The 25,607-nt window shown below is 32.9% G+C and overlaps 7 protein-coding genes across 13 annotated transcripts; 5 read left to right on the forward strand and 2 right to left on the reverse strand.

The window, feature by feature from the left end:
- Positions 1–650: 650 nt before the first annotated feature.
- On the forward strand, positions 651–3,188 carry LOC115721965 (cytochrome P450 71AU50). Its single transcript, XM_030651087.2, has 2 exons — positions 651–1,669; positions 2,468–3,188. The coding sequence occupies exons 1-2, from the start codon at positions 779–781 to the stop codon at positions 3,080–3,082; spliced, it is 1,506 nt and encodes a 501-aa protein (XP_030506947.2). The 5' UTR covers positions 651–778; the 3' UTR covers positions 3,083–3,188.
- Positions 3,189–3,448: 260 nt separating this feature from the next.
- LOC115722513 (dihydrolipoyl dehydrogenase, mitochondrial) lies at positions 3,449–7,589 on the reverse strand. 2 transcript variants are annotated; one of them, XM_030651738.2, is made up of 3 exons: positions 7,414–7,589; positions 5,520–5,845; positions 3,449–5,079 (listed from the first exon to the last, which is right to left on the reverse strand). In XM_030651738.2, the coding sequence occupies exons 2-3, from the start codon at positions 5,799–5,801 to the stop codon at positions 3,829–3,831; spliced, it is 1,533 nt and encodes a 510-aa protein (XP_030507598.2). In that variant the 5' UTR covers positions 5,802–5,845; positions 7,414–7,589; the 3' UTR covers positions 3,449–3,828. The 2 variants fall into 2 exon arrangements, with proteins under 2 accessions (XP_030507598.2, XP_030507597.2); XM_030651737.2 differs by having other exon boundaries at positions 5,520–5,850; positions 7,414–7,588.
- A 1,645-nt stretch (positions 7,590–9,234) lies between these two features.
- LOC115721992 (cytochrome P450 71AU50) lies at positions 9,235–11,571 on the forward strand. Its single transcript, XM_030651104.2, has 2 exons — positions 9,235–10,220; positions 10,839–11,571. Exons 1-2 carry the CDS (start codon positions 9,327–9,329, stop codon positions 11,451–11,453), a joined length of 1,509 nt encoding a protein of 502 aa, XP_030506964.2. The 5' UTR covers positions 9,235–9,326; the 3' UTR covers positions 11,454–11,571.
- A 985-nt stretch (positions 11,572–12,556) lies between these two features.
- LOC115721921 (uncharacterized) lies at positions 12,557–25,202 on the reverse strand. Of its 6 annotated transcripts, none has more exons than XR_004012720.2 (3): positions 23,557–25,202; positions 23,432–23,480; positions 12,557–13,086 (listed from the first exon to the last, which is right to left on the reverse strand). XR_004012720.2 is itself a non-coding variant. In XM_030651027.2 (2 exons), exon 1 carries the CDS (start codon positions 24,789–24,791, stop codon positions 23,580–23,582), a length of 1,212 nt encoding a protein of 403 aa, XP_030506887.2. In that variant the 5' UTR covers positions 24,792–25,202; the 3' UTR covers positions 23,206–23,480; positions 23,557–23,579. The 6 variants fall into 6 exon arrangements, 1 of the variants encoding a protein (XP_030506887.2); XR_004012718.2 differs by adding an exon at positions 19,401–19,612 and having other exon boundaries at positions 23,432–25,202; XR_009684589.1 differs by adding an exon at positions 19,373–19,612 and having other exon boundaries at positions 12,557–13,043; positions 23,432–25,202.
- LOC133031083 (cytochrome P450 71AU50-like) lies at positions 14,387–16,479 on the forward strand. The gene is made up of 2 exons (XM_061104366.1): positions 14,387–15,283; positions 15,431–16,479. Exons 1-2 carry the CDS (start codon positions 14,399–14,401, stop codon positions 16,043–16,045), a joined length of 1,500 nt encoding a protein of 499 aa, XP_060960349.1. The 5' UTR covers positions 14,387–14,398; the 3' UTR covers positions 16,046–16,479.
- Positions 16,752–18,802, forward strand: LOC115721920 (cytochrome P450 71AU50). The gene is made up of 2 exons (XM_030651026.2): positions 16,752–17,806; positions 18,024–18,802. The coding sequence occupies exons 1-2, from the start codon at positions 16,931–16,933 to the stop codon at positions 18,636–18,638; spliced, it is 1,491 nt and encodes a 496-aa protein (XP_030506886.2). The 5' UTR covers positions 16,752–16,930; the 3' UTR covers positions 18,639–18,802.
- LOC115721919 (cytochrome P450 71AU50-like) lies at positions 20,485–23,054 on the forward strand. The gene is made up of 2 exons (XM_061104365.1): positions 20,485–21,483; positions 22,223–23,054. The coding sequence occupies exons 1-2, from the start codon at positions 20,599–20,601 to the stop codon at positions 22,835–22,837; spliced, it is 1,500 nt and encodes a 499-aa protein (XP_060960348.1). The 5' UTR covers positions 20,485–20,598; the 3' UTR covers positions 22,838–23,054.
- Positions 25,203–25,607: the final 405 nt, after the last annotated feature.

Raw genomic sequence — 25,607 nt, forward strand, 5'->3', positions numbered from 1 at the left:
CACAAATTTTATAAAAATAACACAACATAGAAACACTCGAGCTTTTACTTTTGGGCCCTAAGGTGGCTGGGCCAAAGTTCAGTGGGCCCTAAACACGAATTGCATTGAGTATTTGAGTATGTATGTATTTCTAAAAAAACATAAAAATACAAAAAAAAAAAAAAAATTATAAAAAAATATAGTCTGTTAGGAGTTTTAATATTTTTACGGTTTTTTAACTTTTATTTATGTAAAATACAAACTTTTAGTATAATTTTATATTGTACTTTTGTTATTTTATTATTAATTTTTTATTATTTGTTTATTATTTTTTATGTTATTTTGATGTTGTTTTCTTGTTACTTTCATATTATTTTTTTGTGTTTTTAAAGAATACTGTAAAAATATATATATAAAAAAAAACTTTGAACGTAAAAATATTTTTTTTTTGAAAAAAAGTTTGTGATTTTATGTAATTATTTTACTTTTTTGTAATTTTAATTTGTTCATGTGAAAATTTATCAAGGGATTTCCTCCACTCATATCCTATCTATTCCTTGTCATCATCAAAGTGCCGGCTTGAACAAAAAAGATATACCAAAAAAGAAAGAAAACAAAATTAACATTGAATCCCAAGATGTCTTATGTATTCTTGTCCTCACAAAAAAGATATAATAAAAATCTTACATAGGAAACATATTGGCATTTATTGATCTCTCAACTAAACACTTTTGTCCTCTAATGTTCTGTAAGTTGTGATAAATATCTCAATACTCATTTCTAAACACACAAAACCATAATGGCTAATTGGCTATGGAAGGTACTACTAACTTTAGTACTCTTTCTATTTGGTTATGTTCTAAGGAAGAAAACCAAAGGGAAGAAGAAGAATCTTCCTCCCGGTCCAAAAGGGTATCCCCTATTTGGAAGCTTAAACCTATTAGGCGAACACCCTCATCGCGATTTGCAAAAATTGTCCCAAAAATATGGTCCAATCATGCATATTCAACTCGGTCTAATTCCCACTATTGTTGTGTCCTCTCCTAAGGCCGCCGAGCTATTTCTCAAAACCCATGATCTTATTTTTGCCACTAGGCCATCTCATGAGTCGGCCAAGCACATCTCATGGGAGCAAGAGAGCTTACTTTTTGCTCCTTATGGCTCTTATTGGCGCGACATAAGAAAAATGTGTACTCTCGAGCTACTAAGTAGTCTAAAAATCAACTCTTTTAAAGACATGAGAAGAGAAGAGCTTAGCCTTCTTATTGAGTCCACAAAAATTAATGCCTCAAATCGCGAGGCGATTGATTTGAGCGCCAAGATAACAACAACCAACACGGACATGAGTTGTCGGATGGTGTTGGGGAAGAAGTACTCCGATGATGAATTCAATGAAAAGGGTTTCAAGGCGATTATCCAAGAGGGTATGCACTTGAGTGCCATTCCTAACATGGGAGATTACATTCCTTTTCTTGCTCCATTTGACTTACAAGGCTTGACAAAACGTATGAAGGTTGTTAGGAAAGTGTTTGATGAATTCTTTGATAAAATCATTGATGAGCACATTCAAGCCAAAGATAAAGATCATGGTTATGAAGCTAAGGATTTTGTTGATGTTATGTTGAGATTTATGGAGTCAGAACAATCTGAATATTGCATTGATCGAGAGAATATTAAAGCTATAATTTTGGTATGTACTTTTCACATTCAATTTTCTTGTTATATTTTTGAAAATATTATGCATTTGTAGTTAAATGATTTAAACTTTTTAAGTGATTTGAAAAATTATAGTGGTACATCTACTCAAAATATGCTTACAAAAAATTAATTATCGCAATTATTTAACTAATTATATTTATTTAAATTGGGATTCAGTGTTTTTAATCAATCATATTTCGATCTCTTGAAATTTTTGTTCAAAAAGACTAAATACTATTTTAAACTATGTGTTTTGCAAAAGTTATTTTTTGGATCATTATTTTGTTAAATAACCAAAAAAAAAATTAAATTTTCCAAAACAGTATAAATAAGACTCTAAACTAATTTTTTTGTCAAAATAAATCTTAATAATAACATAATCTATATGTGTTATGAAAAAACTAATTACAATTTCTGATCTGTTCGTGCCAGAAATTGTTCAAGTTAGTTATATATTAAAAAAAGAAACTGTTGAAAAATTGAGTCCAAGATCTTATTTTTACTATTTTGGAAAATACAAGTTCTACTTTTTTCATTTAACAAAATAGAAATTCAATCAATAATTTTTGTAAAACACACAATTTACAATGTGGTCATTGTATCTTATATCAAATATATATCTTGAACGTATATAAAATTTCAAAGTAAACTTATTTTCAATGTGTAAATACATAAACAATTTGTAAATAAATAAATAAATCAGTACAAAATATATATTATTTTATTTTTCATGTAATTAAAAAGATGAAAATTGGTCTAATTTAACTTCAATTTGGTGATATGTGTATAGGACATGCTTGTAGGTGCAATGGATACATCTTCAACAGCCATAGAATGGGCAATGTCTGAACTCATCAAGAATCCAACAACAATGAAAAAACTCCAAGAAGAGCTCGAAACCACGGTGGGCATGGAAAGAATGGTGGAAGAATCGGACTTAGAAAACTTACCCTACTTAGACATGGTGATAAAGGAAACAATGAGGCTTCATCCAGTAGCCCCATTGTTAGCTCCCCATGCAGCCAATGAAGACTGCACGGTCAATGGCTATCACATACCGCGAAACTCGCGTGTGATGATAAACATTTGGACAATTGGGAGAGATCCCGAGTATTGGGATGAGCCAGAAAAGTTTTTCCCAGAAAGGTTTCTGGGAAGCAACATAGATTTAAAGGGTAGAGACTTTGAGCTCATTCCATTTGGATCTGGAAGAAGAGGTTGTCCGGGATTGCAACTCGGTTTGACTGTGGTTAGGCTTATGTTGGCTCAACTTGTTCATTGCTTTGATTGGGAACTCCCTAGTGGCATGTTGGCTTGTGAGCTAGATATGAGTGAAGAGTTTGGTTTAACTACTCCTAGGGCTAAACATCTTATGGCTATTCCTACTAATCGCCTTAAGAAGTAAAAAAATATCAACATGTTAGCTTTTATTTCTTAAGTAAACTCTTGGTGGTATTAAAAAATTTCTACTTTTTCACACATAGACAATTGAAGTTACTACTAAAAGAAAAGTTTGTAATATCATAAGTCCCTCTATGTTAGATCAATTTAATGATGGGTTTAATTTTGTTGTGTATTATCAAATGCTTGAGTACTTAAAAGAAGTATTCAATATAAAAAATATATATTAATATGTAACACTTGTTTAGTAATTAAGATAAATTAACTACAAATATCAGTTATAAAAATATTAAAACATTATATTTTGATCTAATTCAAAAACTAACTCTTTTTATACTATATCACAATTATGTAAATATAAAAAAACATATAACTCCGACTAACATTTTTTTATGTCATAAATTATAAAAATGAGATATAATATTTTCTAATTAAATAGAAAAATTTAGCATAGAACCCATATTAATATATCTTAATCTCATCCCTCTAAAACTCTCCATAAGTTCCTTTTTGTATGATGAAGATTTCAATGTATAAATTATTAACGAATAATAAGTAAATATACTCTTCTCTCTATGTTGTTATTAACCCTCAGAAGAAAAACAGTATAGAAGAGTTATTTATTCATCTTTCTTGACCCCAAATTGATGTGGAAGGAGAAAAAAAACTTGGTTTGGTTGTGGAAAGTCTTGGCAACTCATTTCCGAAAAATCGCAAGAATAAAGAAGCAACTGATTTCTCTATAAAGATCTACATGTGAATGGGTTTGTCATAGGTAGCCATGGCAGCCTCCTTCAATGCCTCACTCATCGTTGGATGAGCATGACAAACCCGAGCAATGTCTTCGCTAGATGCATCATACGCCAATGCTATTGCTGCTTCGTGAATGAGTTCTCCAGCATTCGGGGCCATTATGTGAACTCCCAAAATCTTATCGGTTTCCTTATCGGCCAAAACCTTGACGAGTCCTTCAGCATCATCAATTGCTTTGGCCCTGCTGTTAGCTAGGAAAGGGAATTTTCCAACGCGGTATTCAACACCGAGTGCCTTCACTTGCTCCTCGGTTTTTCCCACTGATGCAACCTCGGGGTGAGTGTAAACGACACCAGGGACCTTGTCGTAGTCCACATGACCAACTTTACCAGCAATAAACTCTACACAAGCAACTCCATCCTCCTCGGCCTTGTGAGCTAACATTGGCCCGGGAATGACATCACCAATAGCGAAAACACCACTTACGTTTGTTGCAAATCGCTCGTTAACTAGAATTCTCCCTCCTTTGTCGGTTTCAACTCCTATCTTGTCCAGACCGAGTCCAGATGTGAATGGGGTTCTACCGGCAGATACAAGAACAACATCGGCATCAAGAGTCGTCTGCTCACCCCCAGCTGCCGGTTCGAGTGTCAACTTCACACCACCGCTAGAAGTGTCAACCCCAACAACCTTTGTGTTAAGCTTAAATTTCATCCCTTGCTTCTCAAGGGAACGTTGAAATTGTTTCCGAATTTCTCCATCCATGGAGGGGACAATCTCTGAGGCAAACTCAACAACAGTTATCTCGGAGCCAAGTCGGCCCCATACAGAACCCATCTCGAGACCAATGTATCCAGCTCCAATGACAACGAGTTTCTTGGGGATTTCTTTCAAAGCCAAAGCTCCAGTTGACGAGACAATTCTCTCCTCGTCAATTGTAATGCCAGGTAAAGATTTTACATCAGAACCAGTAGCGACAATAATGTTCTTTCCTTTGACAATGGTATTCCCACCATCAATAGTGTCTACAGAAACTTCCGAAGGGGAGATGAACTTACCATACCCTTTTACATAGGTAACCTTATTCTTCTTGAATAAGCCTTCGATACCTCGAGTAAGGTTAGAAACAGCTTTATCCTTCTGACCCATCATAGCTGGTAAATCAACTTCAACAGAAGCAAACTTCACTCCATGATTAGAAAAAGAATGCTTAGCTTCATGGTACATATGGGAGGAATGTAGAAGTGCCTAAAATACGAAAAGAAACAATAAATTGGAAAGATTAATTTTCTTTCAATCACTACTAAAACAAAATACATCTATTTATGAACTATAAGCCCAAATTTTTTATTTTGTTTTACCCCTTTTTCCAACTCCATTTCATTCCATTCAGCATTAAGATTTTCAAGTGAACATGTTCCATGTCAAAAAAATAGCAATGATAATAACTATTCATGCAGTTATACCAACTAATCAGAAATCACCATCCATGTTGCATACACAAAAATTCAACCAACAGCACAATCAAAATTATTTTTGATTTTGTTTTTCTCTTTCACAAGCTTCACAATTTCCCTTTAATACTAGATTAATTCGAAAACTAAACTATCACAAATAGATCTGAGAAAAAGTTGCAAAACCAATCAAATAATAACGAATTAGAAAAATAACTAAGAAAAAACAAATACCTTAGAGGGTATGCAGCCGACATTAAGGCAGGTACCTCCGAGAGTCCCACGCTTCTCGATGCAGGTGGTTTTGAGTCCAAGCTGAGCGGCCTTGATTGCGGCCACATAGCCGCCAGGGCCACCGCCGATGACCACAACATCACTCTCATCGGATCCCGAAGAGGCGAAACCCCTGGCAAAGGAGGTAAGAGAAATCGAGCACCGAAAAACTTCAGAGGTCTGGTTGGAAAATGTTCTAGAAAGAAGGTGACCCTTTCTTCTAGCCAAGCTTGCCAAAGCCATTTTTTCTTGAAGATTGTTAAATTTCAAGACCACGCACCACCAGTCTGAACTATATATAAGATAGACAAGTTAATTCAATTTTTGTATATATAGAATACTTGTAAATTAGTATATATACATCAATCGAAATTCCAAGTCTCATAGAGTAAACATAGCATTACTATTAGGCAGCTAGTCCTAGTACACAATCTGAACACTTATTAACTTGAAAGAATATATAAAGATATACTCATAGAGCCATAAATTATAGATATAGATAATACATATATCCAACATCACTCATTTTGCAATAAACATATTAAACTATTTATTCTCCAGCCTATGAAAAAACAAAACACAAGTAAAGGGAGACTGTTGCAGAAGCAAACTAAGTAAATTAGTCATAAGTTGGAGCTACATGCCATTAACAAGTTGAGACAAATCACAAATGTTTGAAGCTAAAGATTCTTGCAATCACTTCTAATGGTAAGACCTAAATTTTTATGCAAATATCTATCAAATGATAACTGAAATAGGTGGAACAATGTGAACATTATTACAGGGAAAAGAGTGAACAAAAGATTCAATTATTTATCCATTTAGGTTTATTAACCAAACCAAGTTATTAAGTTAGCTAGAGTGAGTTGTGATACTAAAAATTCCTCCAATATTGATTATAATTAAAATTCTGCTATAAAATTAAAAAACTGAAAACTGCAGAGCATTACTATTAGAAAAGGGTATAGACCCACATATCGAGAGGTCTCCCCGATATTTATTAATAAGCCTCACTTATGGCGGAGGAAAACCATGGTTGAGCATTACTATTAGAGAGCTAGTCCTAGTCACACTCTGAACTTTTATTAACTTGAGAGACTATATAGAACAATGCAATCACAAAAAAAGATATAAACTCAAAGAGCCATACAACACAAATATATATAATAAACATATCAAACAATTTATTCTCTAGCCTATGGAAGAAAGGAAAAAAACACAGATTAAGGGAGATTGTTGCAGAAGCAAACTAATAAGTCATAAGTTAGAGCCTAAATCCCATAAACAAGTTGAGACTCAAATCACAAATGATTGAAACTCTAGTGTCCAAAAGATTCTTGCAATCACTTCTAAAGGTAAGACCCAAATTTTTATTCCAATATAACTGAAATAGAGTTGCCAAAAGATTCAAATATCTATGCATTTAGGCTTTGGCTTTACTTTTTCAAGTTAACTTGGAAATTTTAATAATTTACCAATTTATGAAGTTGCTTAGATTGAGTGGTACTCAAAATTCCTCCAATACAGTCAATCTACAAATTAAAAACTGAAAACTGCAAATCTTTTTACCAGAGAAAATGAGTACTAAATCAATAATATTTATGAGCTTAATAACAATACAAAAATGTTTATAAATAAACTAAAACTATTGTCTCTTCTTTCTTCCCTTAAATCTACAATAATATTCAGCTAAACATGATTGGAGTCTAGAATCTGAGACAAAATAGTTATACTAATTATTTATTTTAGGAGAATTATGCACAAAATCAAATCATCTAATCTATTCCATACAGACCAGATAATCCAAACATATTGAAGAGCTTGTTGTTTTCTTTAAGAAAGAAAGAGAAACTACCTTTACTTGCGCCGGCCGAGAGAGTTCGGGCTCGCCGTCGACGCCGTGCGAGAGAGAAGAGTTAGAGAGAGAAAGAAGAGAGAGAGAGAGAGAGAGAGAGGAATTTTGTCTCTGTGGCTCTGCCGTTCGTGAAGAGGTGAGAGAGGAGAGAAATGAGTTTGGGCTGGGCTGGGCTTTAGTTTAGAAGTATGGGCCTTATTACGAGAGGAAATGGGAGAAGTTGAAGAATACCATTTTTGTAGGGATAAATTGATGAATATTTCTTTTTTGTATCTATTAATCAAAAATACCTTCATATTATATTTCATTAAAATATACTAACTTTTTTTTGAGTAAATTTCCTAATATACTATCATTCTCCACTTAAGTCTAGCACATATTTTATATTAACCTAAGGGGTATAATGAGAAATTATCTATAAAAGTAGGTATATTTTAAAGAATATGAAAATGAAGGTAAAAATTAAAATAAATAAAGTAAAATAGGTATACAATGCAATTTCGTCATTTTTTTTTATACATTAACCAAATTTATTTTCAAAAAAAAAAAAAAATTAAATATACCTCTTTCTATGAGTATTATATCCAAATAAATTAAAGTTAACATAATTACTGTGTCTGAAAATAAAATTTTAATAAATCTCTTAATGAAAATAATATTTTATCAAAAAGGTCTATTTTAATTTTCACTTAATCACAATAATACTACTTGTAATGATGGTGAAGAAAATTAAATTAATTAATTAATCTTTTTTCAAGTACTATTTTTCTAATCACAATTTGATTAAAATATTTTAGCTATAAGTCAAAAAATTCATCATTAGTTAATAGAATTAATAAAAATATACTCTACTTAATTAAAAAAAAAAAATGTCTATCTATTCTTATTTTTAGCAAAGCAACCACCCACTATTGTTGACTTTTCAAGTTTCAATTCAAAGTTTACATGAGCTTTTATTGACTAAAAACTCTTGTCTCTAATCCAAATTAATATCTCTCCATTTGAACAAATCAATACCCAAAGAAAATGGCCTATTTGCTATGGAAAATACAAACTTTAGTTTTCATTATTTTTTTAAGGTAGGAATATTATTTTCACCTTAACGTAGAGATATTTATTATTTTTTAGAACTTATAAATAAATTATATCTCAACTTTATATGTATATTATTTATGGAATACATTTTAACGAGTATTATCAGTACTAAAAAAATTTAACTATCAATATTAAGTTTAAAAATATTAATATTATATAATATATATTGAAAAAAAAAAATAAGTATGGTGTAATTTATTTTTAAATATAAAAAATTGTATATATTTTTTCTTAAATAACAATGCATATTATAATTAAAGTATTTTACCTATTTTTTTTAAAAAAATTAAATAATTTATTATACTTAAACATCAAACTTAAATAATTAGTTATATTTGTATATTTATTTTCTTATAGCGTATAATTGATTATTTTGAAGACTATATTTGTATAAGTAAGGTTATCAAAATTGTTAAAATATTTTGACAATCAATTAAAAAATTAAATTGAGAAAGAAATTAGTTGGTGAATCAAAATTGATCATATATAAAATAATTATATTTATTAAATAATTAATTTAGAATCAATTGTTATGAAAAAATATTTTCTAAGTGTGAAAATATATGGATAAAATTGGTGTGTGTCCCTACAATGGTATGGTAGTGTAATTTGTACTATATCTACGTTTGAAAAGAAATTTTTGGATTAAAAAATGTTCTTATTCTTTGTCAATACAAAGAAAAGTATAATAAAATTGTTAACATAGCGTTTATTGACCTCCACTTAAAGTTGACCAAATTTCCCAAGTTGTGAAAAGTATCTAAGCTTCTGTGCATTTAAATAAATCAATTACCATGATTCTAAACACTTAACATAAAATGACTAATTGGCTATGGATAGTACTAACTTTAGTACTCTTTCTAGTTGGTTATGTTCTAAGAAATAAAACCAATGAGAAGAAGAAGAATCTTCCTCCTGGCCCGAAAGGGTATCCTCTAATAGGGAGTTTAAACCTATTAGGCGAAAAACCTCACCGAGATTTGGAAAGGTTGTCCAAAAAATATGGCCCGATTATGCATATGCGACTCGGCCTAATTCCAACTATTGTTGTGTCTTCCCCTAAGGCTGCCGAGCTTTTTCTCAAGACTCATGATCTTTCTTTCGCCACTAGACCGGTTCACCAGGCCGCCCAATACTTGTCGTGGGGCCAGAGGAACTTATCCTTTGGCTTGTACGGTTCTTATTGGCGCGACATGAGAAAAATGTGCACTCTTGAGCTACTAAGTAGTCTCAAGATAAGCACTTTTAGAGCTATGAGAAGAGAAGAGATTGGTCATTTTATCGAGTTCATAAAAAACAATGCTACTTCTCATGATGGCGGGGTTGCAATCGATTTGAGCGCCAAGATTACAACATGTAATACCGATATGAGTTGTCGAATGGTGTTCGGGAAGAAGTACTCCGACGAAGAGTTTGATCCTAAGGGTTTCAAGGAAATTATCAAAGAGTTTATGCACTTGGCTGCAGCTCCTAATTTGGGAGATTACATTCCTTTTCTTGCTCCACTTGATTTGCAAGGCTTGACAAAAAGAATGAAAGCTGTTAACAAAGTGTTTGATGACTTTTTTGATGTGATCATTGATGAACATATTCAATCCAAGGATAAAGATCAACATGAAACCAAAGATTTTGTTGATGTTATGTTGAGCTTTATGGGTTCTGAACAATCTGAATATCGAATCGAAAGGCTTAACATCAAAGCTATAATTCTGGTATGTTTTCTCAATTCAAAATGTTCTTGACATGTTCCTAAAAATATGCAACATAAGTGATTTTTAAAGTAATTTAACATCAAGGAATATATATACAAAAATGACAATATTTTTCAACATTTCTTACAATGGTGTATTTAAAATTGTTTCCTTTAGGAATTGTTTCAAATAATCATGTATGAGGTTCAAGTCTTTCTTGAGTGCCTATATAATAATTCTTATAGTTTCTTAGTCCCTAAATATATATATATATACATATTTATATATATATATTATATGTTCATACACAATAAATAACAAAAGTCACAATGTGTATATTTTCTATAAAGTAGAAAAATAGTATTCAAACTCATGCTAATAATATATAGTGTATAAATTTATTTATGTAGAATTAATAATTTATTCTAAATTGTAACACATGTATAAATATTATAATTATTCAAAAATAATTTTATTATGATATAATATTAATGATTATTTATTGTTGTTATTGTCATATTTGATACTTTTTGGTGTTTTGACTTTTTTTTTGTGTACTTCTATTTAGTTATAACATTTCATTAGAATATAATTTGAAACTCGACAAAATTTTTAAAACCAAATACTATGTTTATGTAGGACATGCTTATAACCTCAATGGATACAGCATCAACAGTAGTAGAATGGGCAATATCACAACTCATCAAACACCCAACAACAATGAAAAAACTACAAAAAGAGCTCGAAACGACGGTAGGCATGGAAAGAATGGTGGAAGAATCGGATTTAGACAAATTGCCTTATTTAAACATGGTAATAAAGGAAACCCTAAGGCTTCATCCAGTAGCACCATTGTTACTTCCCCATGCAGCCATCGAAGAATGCACGGTCAATGGTTTCCACATACCTAAAAACTCGCGTGTGTTCATAAACGCTTGGACAATTGGGAGAGATCCCGAGTATTGGGATGAGCCAGAAAAGTTTTTCCCAGAAAGGTTTTCGGGAAATAACATAGATTACATAGGTAGAGACTTCGAGTTCATTCCATTTGGATCGGGAAGAAGAAGTTGCCCGGGAATGCAGCTCGGTATGATTGTGGTGAGGTTGATGGTGGCTCAAATTGTTCATTGCTTTGATTGGGAACTACCTAATGGTATGGTGAGTTCAGAGTTGGATATGAATGAAGAGTTTGGTTTGACTATTCCTAGGTCAACACATCTTGTGGCTATTCCTAGTTATCGCCTTAAGAAGTAATAAAAAAATGTGAGGCTTTTTTATTACCCTTTTGAAGTAAAATAAAGAACATGTTTAGACTTTTGGTGATGCTAATGCTTTTATTTCAATAAAGCTAATCTTTGAAGATATTACATGATGTCATTTATGTTAAAAATTTGTACAAGTAGCTATGTTTATTATTATTAACATAATAATTCCTTTGAAATAATATGCCTATATATATTAATTGGTATCTTATAAGAAACACCTCTATTTAATTAATACAATGTTAATTCAGAAGCTTTCTCAGCTCCAAAATAAGTCTTATCAAAAGTTTTGAAGTTTTAATTTGAAGTTAAATATATGTACAATATCAATTATATTTTTTTTCATTTTATTATAATTATTAATTTTTGTTAGATTACATGGGTATTTATTGATCTCAACAACTAAAATATGGCCTCTAATGTCCCATGTTGTGAATAAATCAATTCCTTTAGTTCTAAACACCCAAATGAAAATGACTAATTGGCTATGGAAAGTACTAACTTTAGGGTACTCTTTTTAGTTGGTTATGTTCTATGGAAGAAAACCAAGGAAGAAGAAAAATAGAAGTATCCATTACTTGGAAGGCAAACACCCTCATCGCGATTCGCAAAAATTGACCTAGAAAAGTTTGGACAATTGAGAGAGACCTTAAGTTTGGGATGAGTTAGAAAAGTTTTTCGGAAGTGACATAGGTAGAGACTTCGAGTTCATTCCATTTTGGGTGTGTTAGAAGAGGGTGCACGAGAACGCAACTTGGTCAGATTGTGGTGAGGCTAACGGTTGCTTAGCTTGTTCACTGCTTTGATTGAGAACACTACTTGATGGTATGATGGCTTCGGAGTTGGATATAAGTGAAGAGTTTATCATTTTTTATACTTTTTCTTTTATATTTTCTTTTCTCCACCAAAATCCAACTTCCAAACATAATAGAATTTTGAATATAAAAAATACAAAAAGAGTGTATCGGTACATCTATTTATAGAGAGTGCACCGTAGAATTACCTATATGTATGTTTCTTTTTTCTTTTTTAGTAATTTTTAATTTTGTTAATCTGAAAAATATCAAATAATCTGTCACTTCAAAAAGAAATATATCTAATGAAAAGAAAAAATGGACTCTAAAATGTCTTATTATTGTCATTACAACAAAAAAGTATGATAAAAGTCTTACATAGGCAATTATTGATCCCAAGTCCCAACAAAACAATGGGACTAAATACTAATGTCTCAAGTTTTGAAAAGTATCTCAGCATCCTTGAATGAATCAATTCCCACAATTCTCAAACACCTCCAAAATAAGTGACTATGTGCGTTACTATCTTTAGTATTCTTTGAATTTAAATATTGAAGAGAATCAGAAGAAGAATTTCCATCATGTTCCAAAAGGTATCCTTTACTTGGAAGTTTGAATATGTTAGGCGAACATTGTTATCGCGATATGCAAAATATATGGTCCAATATGCGGCTCGGCCTGATTCCCGCTATTGTTGTGTCCTCTCCCATGAGGCTGCTGAGCTTTTTCTCAGGACTCGTGATCTTGTTTTCGCCACTAGACCACCTTGATGGGGCTGCAACATACGTCTTGGGAGCAAAGGTACTTGTCATTTGCTCTATACTATACAGTCTGTTGGCACGACATGACATAATAAACTCAAAGACACGACTTATTAGCACGAACAGACTCGTCTAAAAGTACAACACATTCAAAACTTGGCTATTAGATAATAGCAATTAATAATTGATATTTATTTATCAATTATATGTAAATTAAATTGGTAATAAATACAAAGTATTAACACTAAAACTAAGTATTAATTTAGTTCAAAAAAATTGAGTTGAAAATTTAAGTACTATGTGTAAAGTATTATTAAAAAAAATATGTATTAACAATTGATAATATACATAGTTTAGTAATTAGTTTATTAATTATAAAAGCAAAGCTAAAAAAGTAGAGATTGAATTAGAATCCGAATAAGAACTCAAACAAAACCATTTTAGAAAAACGACCATTTAAAGCCCGACACAAATCACACGAATGAACCAGGCCTACGGTAGTGTCGGGCATACCTTATAAAAATTATGTAGTAATATGTACACATAAATTATACACTACTACGGCACATACTTGTGTAAAAAATCACTTTTGATAGAAGATCATTAGTTAAAATTACTTGTCACATATGAATCTAAGTTTTTTACTTATTTGCTGCCTCGCAACTCTAAAAGGGTTTCCTCTAAGTGGGAACAGCTCAAGAAGAATGAAGATAAAGATTAGGTTCATATAGAAAGATTAACATGGAATCCGAAACTAATAGACATATTCTTCAATAATAGAAAAGGTCAAAGATAAATGCGAAGAATAAATATGTCTAGTTTGTGCGTGAATTGTGTATATACATATATCATTACTCATAAAAATTTGGCACGACACGACACATATTATTGATGGGTTGGCACTTAGCCCATCCATATTTACAGCTTGGCTTGTATTTTTTTTTGAAAAAGAGAGACGACATTATCTAAGATTGACCCCTCCCCCGAAAAATATAGAAAGCCTCACTTGTGGCAGAGAAATACCATGATTACAAGTGCTATATCACAAACATATAAAACATTTGAAACAAAACCAAAACAACGAGACATAATCAATTCATGTACTATTAAACCACTAATTTCTTTTGTCTACTTATATTAAACCATATTAGTTTAATAGTACATAATCAATTCATGTACTATTAAACCACTAATTTTTCTCAACCACTAATTTCTTTTGTCTACTTATAATCTTATTCTAATAGAGGTGTAATGAAAGGGAAAATAAATAAACTAATCTTTTATCATAGCGTTAATTGACCTCCACTTGTGTTGAAAAGTATCTTAGCTTCTCTACATTTAAGTAAATCAATTACCACAATTATGAACACCAAACAAAAAATATGTCTAATTGGCTATGGATAGTACTAACATTAGTACTATTTCTAGTTGGTTATGTTCTAAGTAATAAAACCAAGGAAAAGGAGAAGAATCTCCCACCTGGTCCAAAAGGGTATCCTCTACTTGGAAGTTTGAACCTATTAGGCAAAAACCCTCATCGCGATTTGCAAAGGTTGTCCCAAAAATATGGCCCGATTATGCATATGCAGCTCGGCCTAATTCCCACTATTGTTGTGTCGTCTCCTAAGACTGCCGAGCTTTTTCTCAAGACCCATGATCTTGTTTTCGCTAGTAGACCACCTCACTTGGCTGCGAAGCACATGGCTTGGGAGCAAACGAACTTGTCATTTTCTCTATATGGTTCTTATTGGCGCAACATGAGAAAAATGTGCACAATTGAGCTTCTAAGTAGTCTCAAGATAAGCACTTTTAGAGCGATGAGAAGAGAAGAGATTGGTCATTTTATTGAGTTCACAAAGAATGCTACTACTAATCGTGTGGCAGTTGATTTGAGCGCCAAGATTACAGCATGTAATACCAATATGAGTTGTCGGACGGTGTTTGGGAAGAAGTACTCTGATGAAGAGTTCGATCCTAAGGGTTTTAATGAAATTATCAAAGAGTTGATGTACTTGGGTGCCACTCCTAACTTGGGAGATTACATTCCTTTCCTTGCTCCACTTGACTTGCAAGGCTTGACAAAGCGAATGAAGGTTGTTCAGAATGTGTTTGATGAATTCTTTGAGGGGATCATTGATGAGCATATTCAATCCAAGGCTAAAGATGATCATGAAGCCAAAGATTTCGTCGATGTCATGTTGAGAATTATGGGATCTGATGAGTCTGAGTATCGCATTGAACGATCAAATATCAAAGCTATAATTTTGGTATTCCTAGAAATTCATCCAACCTAAGTGATTTAACATCAAGGAATTTTTCCAAAAATGATACACTTCTATATAAAGCCATAAAATGTATTCAATGTAAATATCTCTAAAAATACAAAACTGACATGGGTTAGTTTGGTTATGCAGGACATGCTTTTAGGCTCAATGGATACATCATCAACAGCAATAGAATGGACAATATCAGAACTCATCAAGCACCCAACAACAATGAAAAAACTCCAAAAAGAACTCGAAACCACGGTGGGAATGGAAAGAATGGTCGAAGAATCAAACCTAGAAAACTTACCCTACTTAGACATGGTGATAAAGGAATCCATGAGGCTTCATCCAGTGGCACCATTGTTACTTCCTCATGCACCCATCGAAGACTGCACGGTGAACGGCTTCCACATACCCCAAAACTCGCGTGTGATCATAAACACATGGACAATTGGGAGAGACACCGAGTATTGGAATGAGCCAGAAAAGTTTTTCCCAGAAAGGTTTTTGGGAAGTGACATAGATTTCAAAGGTAGAGACTTTGGGTTCCTTCCATTTGGGTCTGGAAGAAGAGGGTGCCCGGGAATGCAGCTTGGTCTAATTGTGGTGAGGTTGATGGTGGCTCAGCTTGTTCATTGCTTTGATTGGGAACTACCTGATAATATGGTAGCTTCGGAGTTGGATATGAGTGAAGTGTTTGGTATCACTACTGCTAGGACTAAACATCTTGTGGCTATTCCTAGTTATCGCCTTAAGAAATAATAGAAGTTATGAGCTTTTTCATCACACTTAAAAATAAAATGAAGATCATTGGTTTTCTATCTTAGGAAAACTTAAGAATAATGTCATGTTTGGTTTGATGTAACAATAATCATAATGTAATCACCATTAAAGCTTTAATAACTTAATATTGTCATCACTATTACAAGATTATATGAATAAGCATCATAGCTCTATTATACTATCTATATAAAAACAAAATGATTCTTTTATCATTCCTTTGGCAAAAGAATTTAAAGTACTACTCATTCATTTCTGAAAATTTTGTCATACTATTTGGTACAAATTTTGTGGTGCACATATATAGCATATTGTACAAATTTGTGGTGCACATTTTGTCAATTCTTTCTTTCTCTTTTCTCCTTTTGTAATTATTAATTTTGTTTATTGCAAAAACATGAAGGCATCTCCTCCCCTAGTCTACTTTATATTTTTCCATTAATTTACTTTATGGTATCAATTCAAAAAGAAGATATTGATAATTTCAAGGAAAAAAGGGCTCTAAAATGTTTTATTATTGTCCTCATTGGAATATTAAATGTTAAATTATTGTCACTACAACAAAAAGTACATAAAAGGTCTTACAATACAACAAAACAATGGAAATGACTCAAGTTTTGAAAAATATCTCAGCATCTCTGCATTTGAATAACTATCAATTCCCCCAAAAAATGGCTCTTTGGCTATGGAAAGCACTAGCTTTATTATCAGATATTGTCGTATTGTAAGACCTTTATTGTACTTTTTGTTGTAGTGACAATAATATAACATATTTAATATTCAAATGTTTTGAAAAAAATCTCAGCATCTCTAGATTTGAATAAATATCAATTCCAACAACTGTTAACACCCCCACCCTCCCAAAAAATGGCTCTTTGGCTATGGAAAGTACTAGCTTTAGTATTCTTTCTAGTTGGTTATGTTCTAAGAAAAAAAACCAAGGAGAAAAAGAAGAATCTCCCTCCTGGTCCAAAAGGGTATCCTCTATTTGGAAGCTTGAACCTATTAGGCAAGAACCCTCATCGCGATTTGGAGAGGTTGTCCCAAAAATATGGCCCAATTATGCATATGCAGCTCGGTCTTATTCCCACTATTGTTGTGTCCTCCTCTAAGGCTGCCGAGCTTTTTCTCAAGACCCATGATCTTGTTTTCGCCAGTAGACCGCCTCACTTGGCTGCGAAGCACATGAGTTGGGAGCAAAGGAACTTGTCATTTGCTCAATATGGCTCTTATTGGCGCGACATGAGAAAAATGTGCACCCTTGAGCTTCTAAGTAGTCTCAAGATAAGCACTTTCAGAGCTATGAGAAGAGAAGAGATCAGCCATTTTATTGACTCCATGAAAAATGCTACGATGGCAGTCGATTTGAGCGCCAAGATTACAACATGTAATACCGATATGAGTTGTCGGATGGTGTTTGGGAAGAAGTACTCTGATGACGAGTTTGATCCTAAGGGTTTCAAGGAAATTATCAAAGAGTTGATGCACTTGGGTGCCGCTCCTAACTTGGGAGATTACATTCCTTTCCTTGCTCCACTTGACTTGCAAGGCTTGACAAAGCGAATGAAGGCTGTTCAGAAAGTGTTTGATGAGTTCTTTGAGGGGATCATTGATGAGCATATTCAATCCAAGGCTAAAGACGATCATGAAGACAAAGATTTTGTCGATGTCATGTTGAGAATTATGGGATCTGAACAGTCTGAGTATCGCATTGAACGACCAAATATCAAAGCTATAATTCTGGTATTCTTTTTTAACATTTTGACATGTTTTTAACATTTTTACAATGATGGTTGAATTTAAAAAAAATTACTATTAAAGGTCTATATATACCAAGTACTTATCGTAATAAATGCATACTCTTATGTACGTATAAAGCCATAAACAGTACACAATTTCTTTTGAAGTAAAGATCTCTAAAATCAATACCAAACTGATGTGAGTTAATTTGGGTATGCAGGACATGCTTATAGGCTCAATGGATACATCATCAACAGCAATAGAATGGGCAATATCAGAACTCATCAAGCACCCAACAACAATGAAAAAACTCCAAGAAGAAATCAAAACCATGGTGGGCATGGAAAGACTGGTGGAAGAATCTGACTTAGAAAAGTTGCCTTACTTAGACATGGTGATAAAGGAATCAATGAGGCTTCATCCAGTGGCACCATTGTTACTTCCTCATGCAGCCGCCGAAGACAGCGTGGTAAATGGCTTCTACATACCACAAAACTCACGTGTGCTCATAAACTTTTGGACGATTGGGAGAGACCCCGAGTGTTGGATTGAGCCAGAAAAGTTTTTCCCAGAAAGGTTTTCGGGAAGTGATATAGATTTAAAAGGGAGAGACTTCGAGTTCATTCCATTTGGGTCTGGAAGAAGAGGGTGCCCGGGAATGCAGCTTGGTCTGCTTGTGGTCAGGTTGATGGTGGCTCAACTTGTTCACTGCTTTGATTGGGAACTACCTGATGGAATGGTAGCTTCGGAGTTGGATATGAGTGAAGAGTTTGGTTTGACTACTACTAGAGTTCAACATCTAGTAGCCATTCCTAGCTATCGCCTTAAGAAATAATAGAAATTTTAAGCTTTTTAATTGCCCTTCGAAATAAAAACGAAGAACCTAGGTCTTCTATCTTAAGAAATACTTGAGGAAACTCTTTAAGGGTAGTTAAGTTTTTAGTTCAATGTGTTATTAATTTTCAAGCTATTTTCAATTTTATGATATTTGTGGCAAAACCTCCTTAACATTTACAATTGTTACACATATGATCCTAATCAAAAAAGTGGTGGCAAAAGTACCTTATCTTATGATTTTGTTGCAGTCGTACCATATTTTGGCCATTAAGTGTCAACTCAGAAACACGTGGCGATATATTATTGGACTATGTATTAAATAAGTTAAAGAAATATGTCGCCACGTGTTGTTGAGGTGACACTTAACGGGCTTAATTGGTACTTAACAACTAAAAAATAGTACAACTGCAACAAAATCGTAAGGTAAGGTACTTTTGGTGCCACTTGTTTTTTATTATGATCATATGTGTAACAATTGTAAATGTTAAGGTAGTTTCGCCGCAAATATCCCTTTTACTTTTAACTGGCAAAACAAATTTAAGTAATTTTAATTTCACAACAAGCAATTGAGACTTGGATCATTAACATATAACTTGGTAAAACAAATGAAAATGAAACAATAAAAATATAAGAAACTTAACATTTTTCCCCATATTCCTCATAATTTGATTTTACCACTCTAACAATCAATTAATTATGATTAAATCAATACAGTGAGAAAATAAATCTTACTCAAATCAAGTCTGTTGTTCACTCATACCATTCTACAGATTTGAGTGTCAGCTAAATCAGAGCCATTGTAGACTTTTCTTCTTCTTCTTTTTCAAAACTACCAATGGAGCCTGACTTATGACCCTCATAAACTACCAAAGAGTTTATCCGCATAGAAGTGAAGCAAAATTTTCTTATGGACATTTTCTCAAACAGCAGAGAAGAGCAGTTTATACCAAAAGTATCACTTGTAATGATTCTCTGGAAACCACAGATGAGAAATAAATGTGAAAATGGGTCAGAATGGTTTGGGAGAATCTGAGATTGAAAATGTGAAGTTTTGTGGGGGTTTCCAGCTAACATTTTGGACCATGTATTTTGTAAAACCTATCGTTTAGACCCTTTATTTGTTAAATGATAAAATATACTCTGTATTTTCTAAAATGGTACACTACAAATAGGACTCTAAACTGATTTTTGAGGTGTTATGACAAAATTAGTTAGATTTTTTTACATCTGTTCGTGCTAGAAATTGTCTTCAAGTTAGTAATATTAATAAAAAAAATGTTGAAAATTGAGTTCAGGTTCCTATTTTTACCATTTTAAAAAATTCAAAGTTCATTTTGTTATTTAACAAAATAGAAAATTCAATCGGTAACTTTTGCAAAACATAGAATTCAAAATAATATTTACCCTATAGTGTAATCACCATTAAAGCGTTAATAATCTAACAATGTCATCAGTATTACAAGATCTATATGAAAAAGCATCATAGCTCTACACCTATGTCATCATCATAGCCAAAGAATTTAAAGTATGATATTTTTGTCAATACACCACTTATTTTTTACTCAAAATTTTGTCATACTATTTGATACAAATGTGTTGTCACACATATAGCACATTGTACAATTTGCAAGTTTTAATATAAAGTTAGATTTACGTATCTATCAACTATTTCTTTCTTTTTTCTCTTTCTGTAATTATTAATTTTGTTTATTTCAAAAACATGAAAGCATCTCCTACTCCTACACTTTATATCTACCCATTAATTTTCTGTATGGTGTCAACTCAAAAAGAAAAATTACAACAATAAGTAATATAATACTTCAATAGGACAAATACAATAATGGAAAAAAAAAGGCAATTATTGATCCCAACAAAACAATGGGACCTAGACTCTGAAGTTATGAAAAATCTCTGCATTTGAATAAACCTATTTCCCACAACTGTTGACACCAAAAAAAATGGCTAATTGGCTATGGAAAGTACTGGCTTTTGTATTCTTTATAGTTAGTTATGTTCTGAGAAAACAAAGCAAGGAGAAAAAGAAGAATCTCCCCCCTGGTCCAAAAGGGTATCCTCTAATTGGAAGCTTAAACCTATTAGGCAAAAACCCTCATCGCGATTTGCAAAGGTTGTCCCGAAAGTATGGCCCGATTATGCATATGCAGCTCGGCCTAATTCCCACTATTGTCGTGTCCTCCTCTAAGGCTGCCGAGCTTTTTCTCAAGACCCATGATCTTGTTTTCGCCAATAGACCGCCTCACTTGGCTGCGCAGCACATGAGTTGGGAGCAAAGGAACTTGTCATTTGCTCAATATGGCTCTTATTGGCGCGACATGAGAAAAATGTGCACCCTTGAGCTTCTAAGTAGTCTCAAGATAAGCACTTTCAAAGCTATGAGAAGAGAAGAGATTGGCCATTTTATTGAGTTCATAAAAAAGGCTACTACTAATCGTGTGGCAGTCGATTTGAGCGCCAAGATTGCAGTGTGTAATGCCGATATGAGTTGTCGGATGGTGCTTGGGAAGAAGTACTCTGATGAAGAGTTTGATCCTAAGGGTTTTAAGGAAATTATCAAAGAGTTGATGTACTTGGGTGCCACTCCTAACTTGGGAGATTACATTCCTTTCCTTGCTCCACTTGACTTGCAGGGCTTGACAAAGCGAATGAAGGTTGTTCAGAAAGTGTTTGATGAATTCTTTGAGGGGATCATAGATGAGCATATTCAATCCAAGGCTAAAGATGATCATGAAGCCAAAGATTTTGTCAATGTCATGTTGAGAATTATGGGATCTGAAGAGTCTGAGTATCGCATTGAACGACCAAATATCAAAGCTATAATTTTGGTAGGTCTTCTTTAATTCAATGTCCTCTACTCTATCCTTTAAAACACATCACTAAAATCTTACTTTCTTTATTTTACCTCAAACACATTACACCAAACATCAACTTTTTTAAAATACATCACTAAAACTCTATTTTTTCAAATTTTAATATATTTTATTTTAACATGTATTGGTTTACCTTAAAAATATATATATTATTTATTTCAAACATTTAATATTAATATTTACACATATTCCTATATAAAAAGAAAAATTCAAAACTGAAACAATTGATAAAATATGTTTAGAGCAATGAATAGTATTCTATAAAAGTAGAGCATGAATAATGAATTTTAAAGAAGTTTTAAAATAGAGAAGAAGTTTAGAACATCTGATGTAACGTGTTTTTTGTTAAACTCTTTAAATATTTTAGAGAATCTCTATTTTAAAACATATGTTGTGAGTACTCTTATAAATTCATGCAATTTAAATGATTTAAATAATTTAACATCAAGGAATTTTTCCAAAAATAATAATATGTTTTCTTCAATACTTTTAGGGCTTTTGATTTTTCTTTAAATATGGCGTTGGATTTTAAGTACATTTTTGAGTTTTGTATTTTTTTTTTAATACTCTATATCTCATACCAAATATTAAAAAAAAAATAATGTAGATTTAGAAAAAATAATATTTTTAAGGTTTTTTTTATTATTATTTTATTTTCTAAACTCAATAGTCTTACTCAACTTTATTTATGCAGGACGTGCTTGTAGGCTCAATTGATACATCATCGACAGCAGTAGAATGGGCAATATCAGAACTCATAAAGCACCCAACAACAATGAAAAAACTCCAAGAAGAGCTTAAGAACAAGGTGGGAATGGAAAGAATGGTGGAAGAATCAGATTTAGAAAACTTGCCATATTTAGACATGGTAGTAAAGGAATCAATGAGGCTTCATCCAGTGGCACCGTTGTTAATTCCCCATGCAACAATCGAAGACTGCACAGTAAATGGCTTTAACATACCCCAAAACTCACGTGTGATCATAAACTTTTGGACAATTGGGAGAGACCCCAAGTATTGGAATGAGCCAGAAATGTTTATCCCAGAAAGGTTTTCGGGAAGTGACATAGATTTCAAAGGTAGAAACTTCGAGTTCATTCCATTTGGGTCTGGAAGAAGAAGTTGCCCTGGAATGCAGCTCGGTCTAACTGTGGTGAGGTTGATGGTGGCTCAGCTTGTTCACTGCTTTGATTGGGAACTACCTGATGGTATGGTGGCTTCGGAGCTGGATATGAGTGAAGAGTTTGGTTTGACTACTCCTAGGGCTAAACATCTAGTGGCTATTCCTAATTATCGCCTTAAGAAATAAGAGAAAATGTGAGCTTTTCTATTAACTATAGAAATAAAATGAAGAACATGGTTTTCGTGACTGCTGTCACAATTTTTTCTACAGTTTTTTTCGTTTTTATTTTTGCTTCCTGTTTGTTTACCATGGTTTTCCTCCGCCTTAAGTAAGGCTTGCAATATATATCAAGGGGAGGCCAGTCTAAGACAAGTGGTCTCTTTCTCTTTTTTCAAAAAGAAAATGAAGAACATGGTTTTTCTCTCTTAGGAAAGACTTAAGAATATTATCAAGTAAACTTTCAAGGGTAGTTAAGTTTTTAGTTCAATGATATTCATAAACAATGTCTTTTTATTCATTTTCGAACTATCTTTATTTTTAACTGTCAAAACAAATTTAAGTAAATTCACAAAAAGCAATTGAGACTTGGATCATTAAATAAGAATTTTCTACCATATAAGCACATCACTCTAGAAACATATAACATGGAAAAACAAAATAGAATGAAACAATAAAAAATATAAGACAGACTTTTTTCCCCAAATTTCCTCATAATTTGTTTTTACCACTCTACCTATCAACTAATTATGAAGAAATCAATACAAGGGGAAAAAATCTTACTGAGATGAGGTTTGTGAGTGTTCTCTTCTTGTTCTCTTCAGTCAAAAACCTATAACAGAGATTTTGACAAGCCAACTCAGTTCAATTCTGTTGATGAAAGGAATGGAAAGAATAAGTTCTCATACCATTCTACAGATTTGAGTATCAGCTAAATCAGAGCCATTGTAGATTTTTCTTCTTCTTCTTCTTTTAAACTACCAATGGAGCCTGACTTATAACCCTCGTAAACTGCCAAAAGTTCATCAGCATAATTTCGAAACTTTGATATAAAGCTCAGCAAGAACTGGCCCTCTGTTTTCTGCAGCATAGTGTAAAAACTAGGCTCCTTCACAAACAGCCTCTTCAGCTTCAAAACTTGTAAAACCTTGTACCGAGGAATCACTCGTTTCTCCATACTAGACATCAACAACCATGGTGATCGAATCAACACTGACCTATTAAACTTAGCTGTATTCAAATAGAAATCGACTCCAAACCTCAATTTTTCTTCTGAAGTTCTTAAAACAAGAGGTGCTCTTCTAAACAACTGCAAAGATTCATCCTTGGAAAAGCCAAGACTTACAAGCAAGTCCAACTTTTCAGTAACTGTCTCTTTTCTCAAACCGCCAATTGCGTGGAGGGCATGAGGGAACATGTTTGAAGCTAGCGGAACTCCCATATCTAACACCCTGGAAACAAGATCTCTAAGTTCAGATTCTTGCATAAGACAAATACGAGGCTCCATCTTAAAAACAAAAGCGAGCTGAGCACCAACAAGTCCACAACTCTTTAGAAAGGTCCTATTAGCCAACAACCTATTATGGTCTGCCCACAAAATCCATCTACATCTAAGGATACGCATAAAATCTTTGCTGTTAGCATCATCTCCCAAAATATCCTTAAGAAGTTCAATACTTGGCTTCAACTTATTCTCCAAACTACGAGCTAACACTGTTGGGTTCTTAGAAAGAAACTTGCCCAAATCATCACCATCCATTCCCAACTCAATCAAAGCCTCAAGCTTTCCTCTCAGTGTCTTATCAGCATCAGCAAACAATGTTTGGGGACAACCAATAATAGTAGACCTTATATGGGTGTCAGACAAGCCATACTCCAGAAAAAGTTTATGAACTGATTGTGGCTTATCAGTGGACTTAACTGATGGGAAGCATTCAGATATGGAGTGAGCTTGTACTTTGGTGAGTTTGCAAGTACTTATAAGAAAATCAACCAGAGCCAAACTTGAGTCTGAGTTTGTGGTTAAGGAAGATGAAGATTGAGAAGAGAAAAAGCAGAGAACTTTCCTAGTTGGGTTAAAGCCAATATGTTTCATAGTGAAATGTGAAGAGTACAATAAACGAGAAGTAACACGGGTTAGCATTTTCTCACTGAGACGATATAGACACAAAAATTCAAGAAATAAAAGAAAGTTCAACTCAGCAAACAAAACCCAGAAACGCTAGATTGAAAAGCAGCCAAATTTTCTTACAGACATTTTCTCAAACACATGGTGTGCATAGCTGTTGAACCTGAGAGCAGAGCACATAAGAGAATAGAAGTTTATCTCAAAAGTGAAACTTGTAATGAATCTGTGGAAACCATAGTTGAGAAATAACCCAAATTCTGAGAATCACGAGATGGGTCTGAACGGTTTGGGAGAATCTGAGATTGGAAATGTGAAGTTTTGTTGGGTTTGCCAAGAACTCAAAATCAAAACCATGCAAGGCAGAATGAGAAGGAGATTGAGAGTGAAGGGGTTTATGGGGTTTTACATTCACTAAAACGACGCCGTCTCACCAGTATATATATACTAAATCCTTATGGTAGATGCAATTAACTATTAGATTTTATCCTTAAGATAATAACTTTTAAACAATATTGTTGACATTCGTAGTTAAGTATTAGATCTTATCTAACTTAAGATAATACTAGCAGTGACGGACTCAGAATTTTTATTTTGTAAGAGTTTATTTATCATTAAAAAATATTTATACATACATTATAATTACTCTTGCTAGATTTATTTAATTTTATGGGTACTTTTTTATTATTTTGGTCTATAATTATCAAATTAAAAAATTATTAGTACATTTAGGTAGTATTAAGTACCACTGGTACCCAATAACAATACTCTTAAAATTATTACTCTATTCCACTTACCAAATCATTTATCACGGGCTCTTTGGTAAAAAAATTC

This window comes from Cannabis sativa, chromosome 9 (assembly GCF_029168945.1).
Source record: "Cannabis sativa cultivar Pink pepper isolate KNU-18-1 chromosome 9, ASM2916894v1, whole genome shotgun sequence".
NCBI classification, from domain to species: domain Eukaryota; kingdom Viridiplantae; phylum Streptophyta; class Magnoliopsida; order Rosales; family Cannabaceae; genus Cannabis; species Cannabis sativa.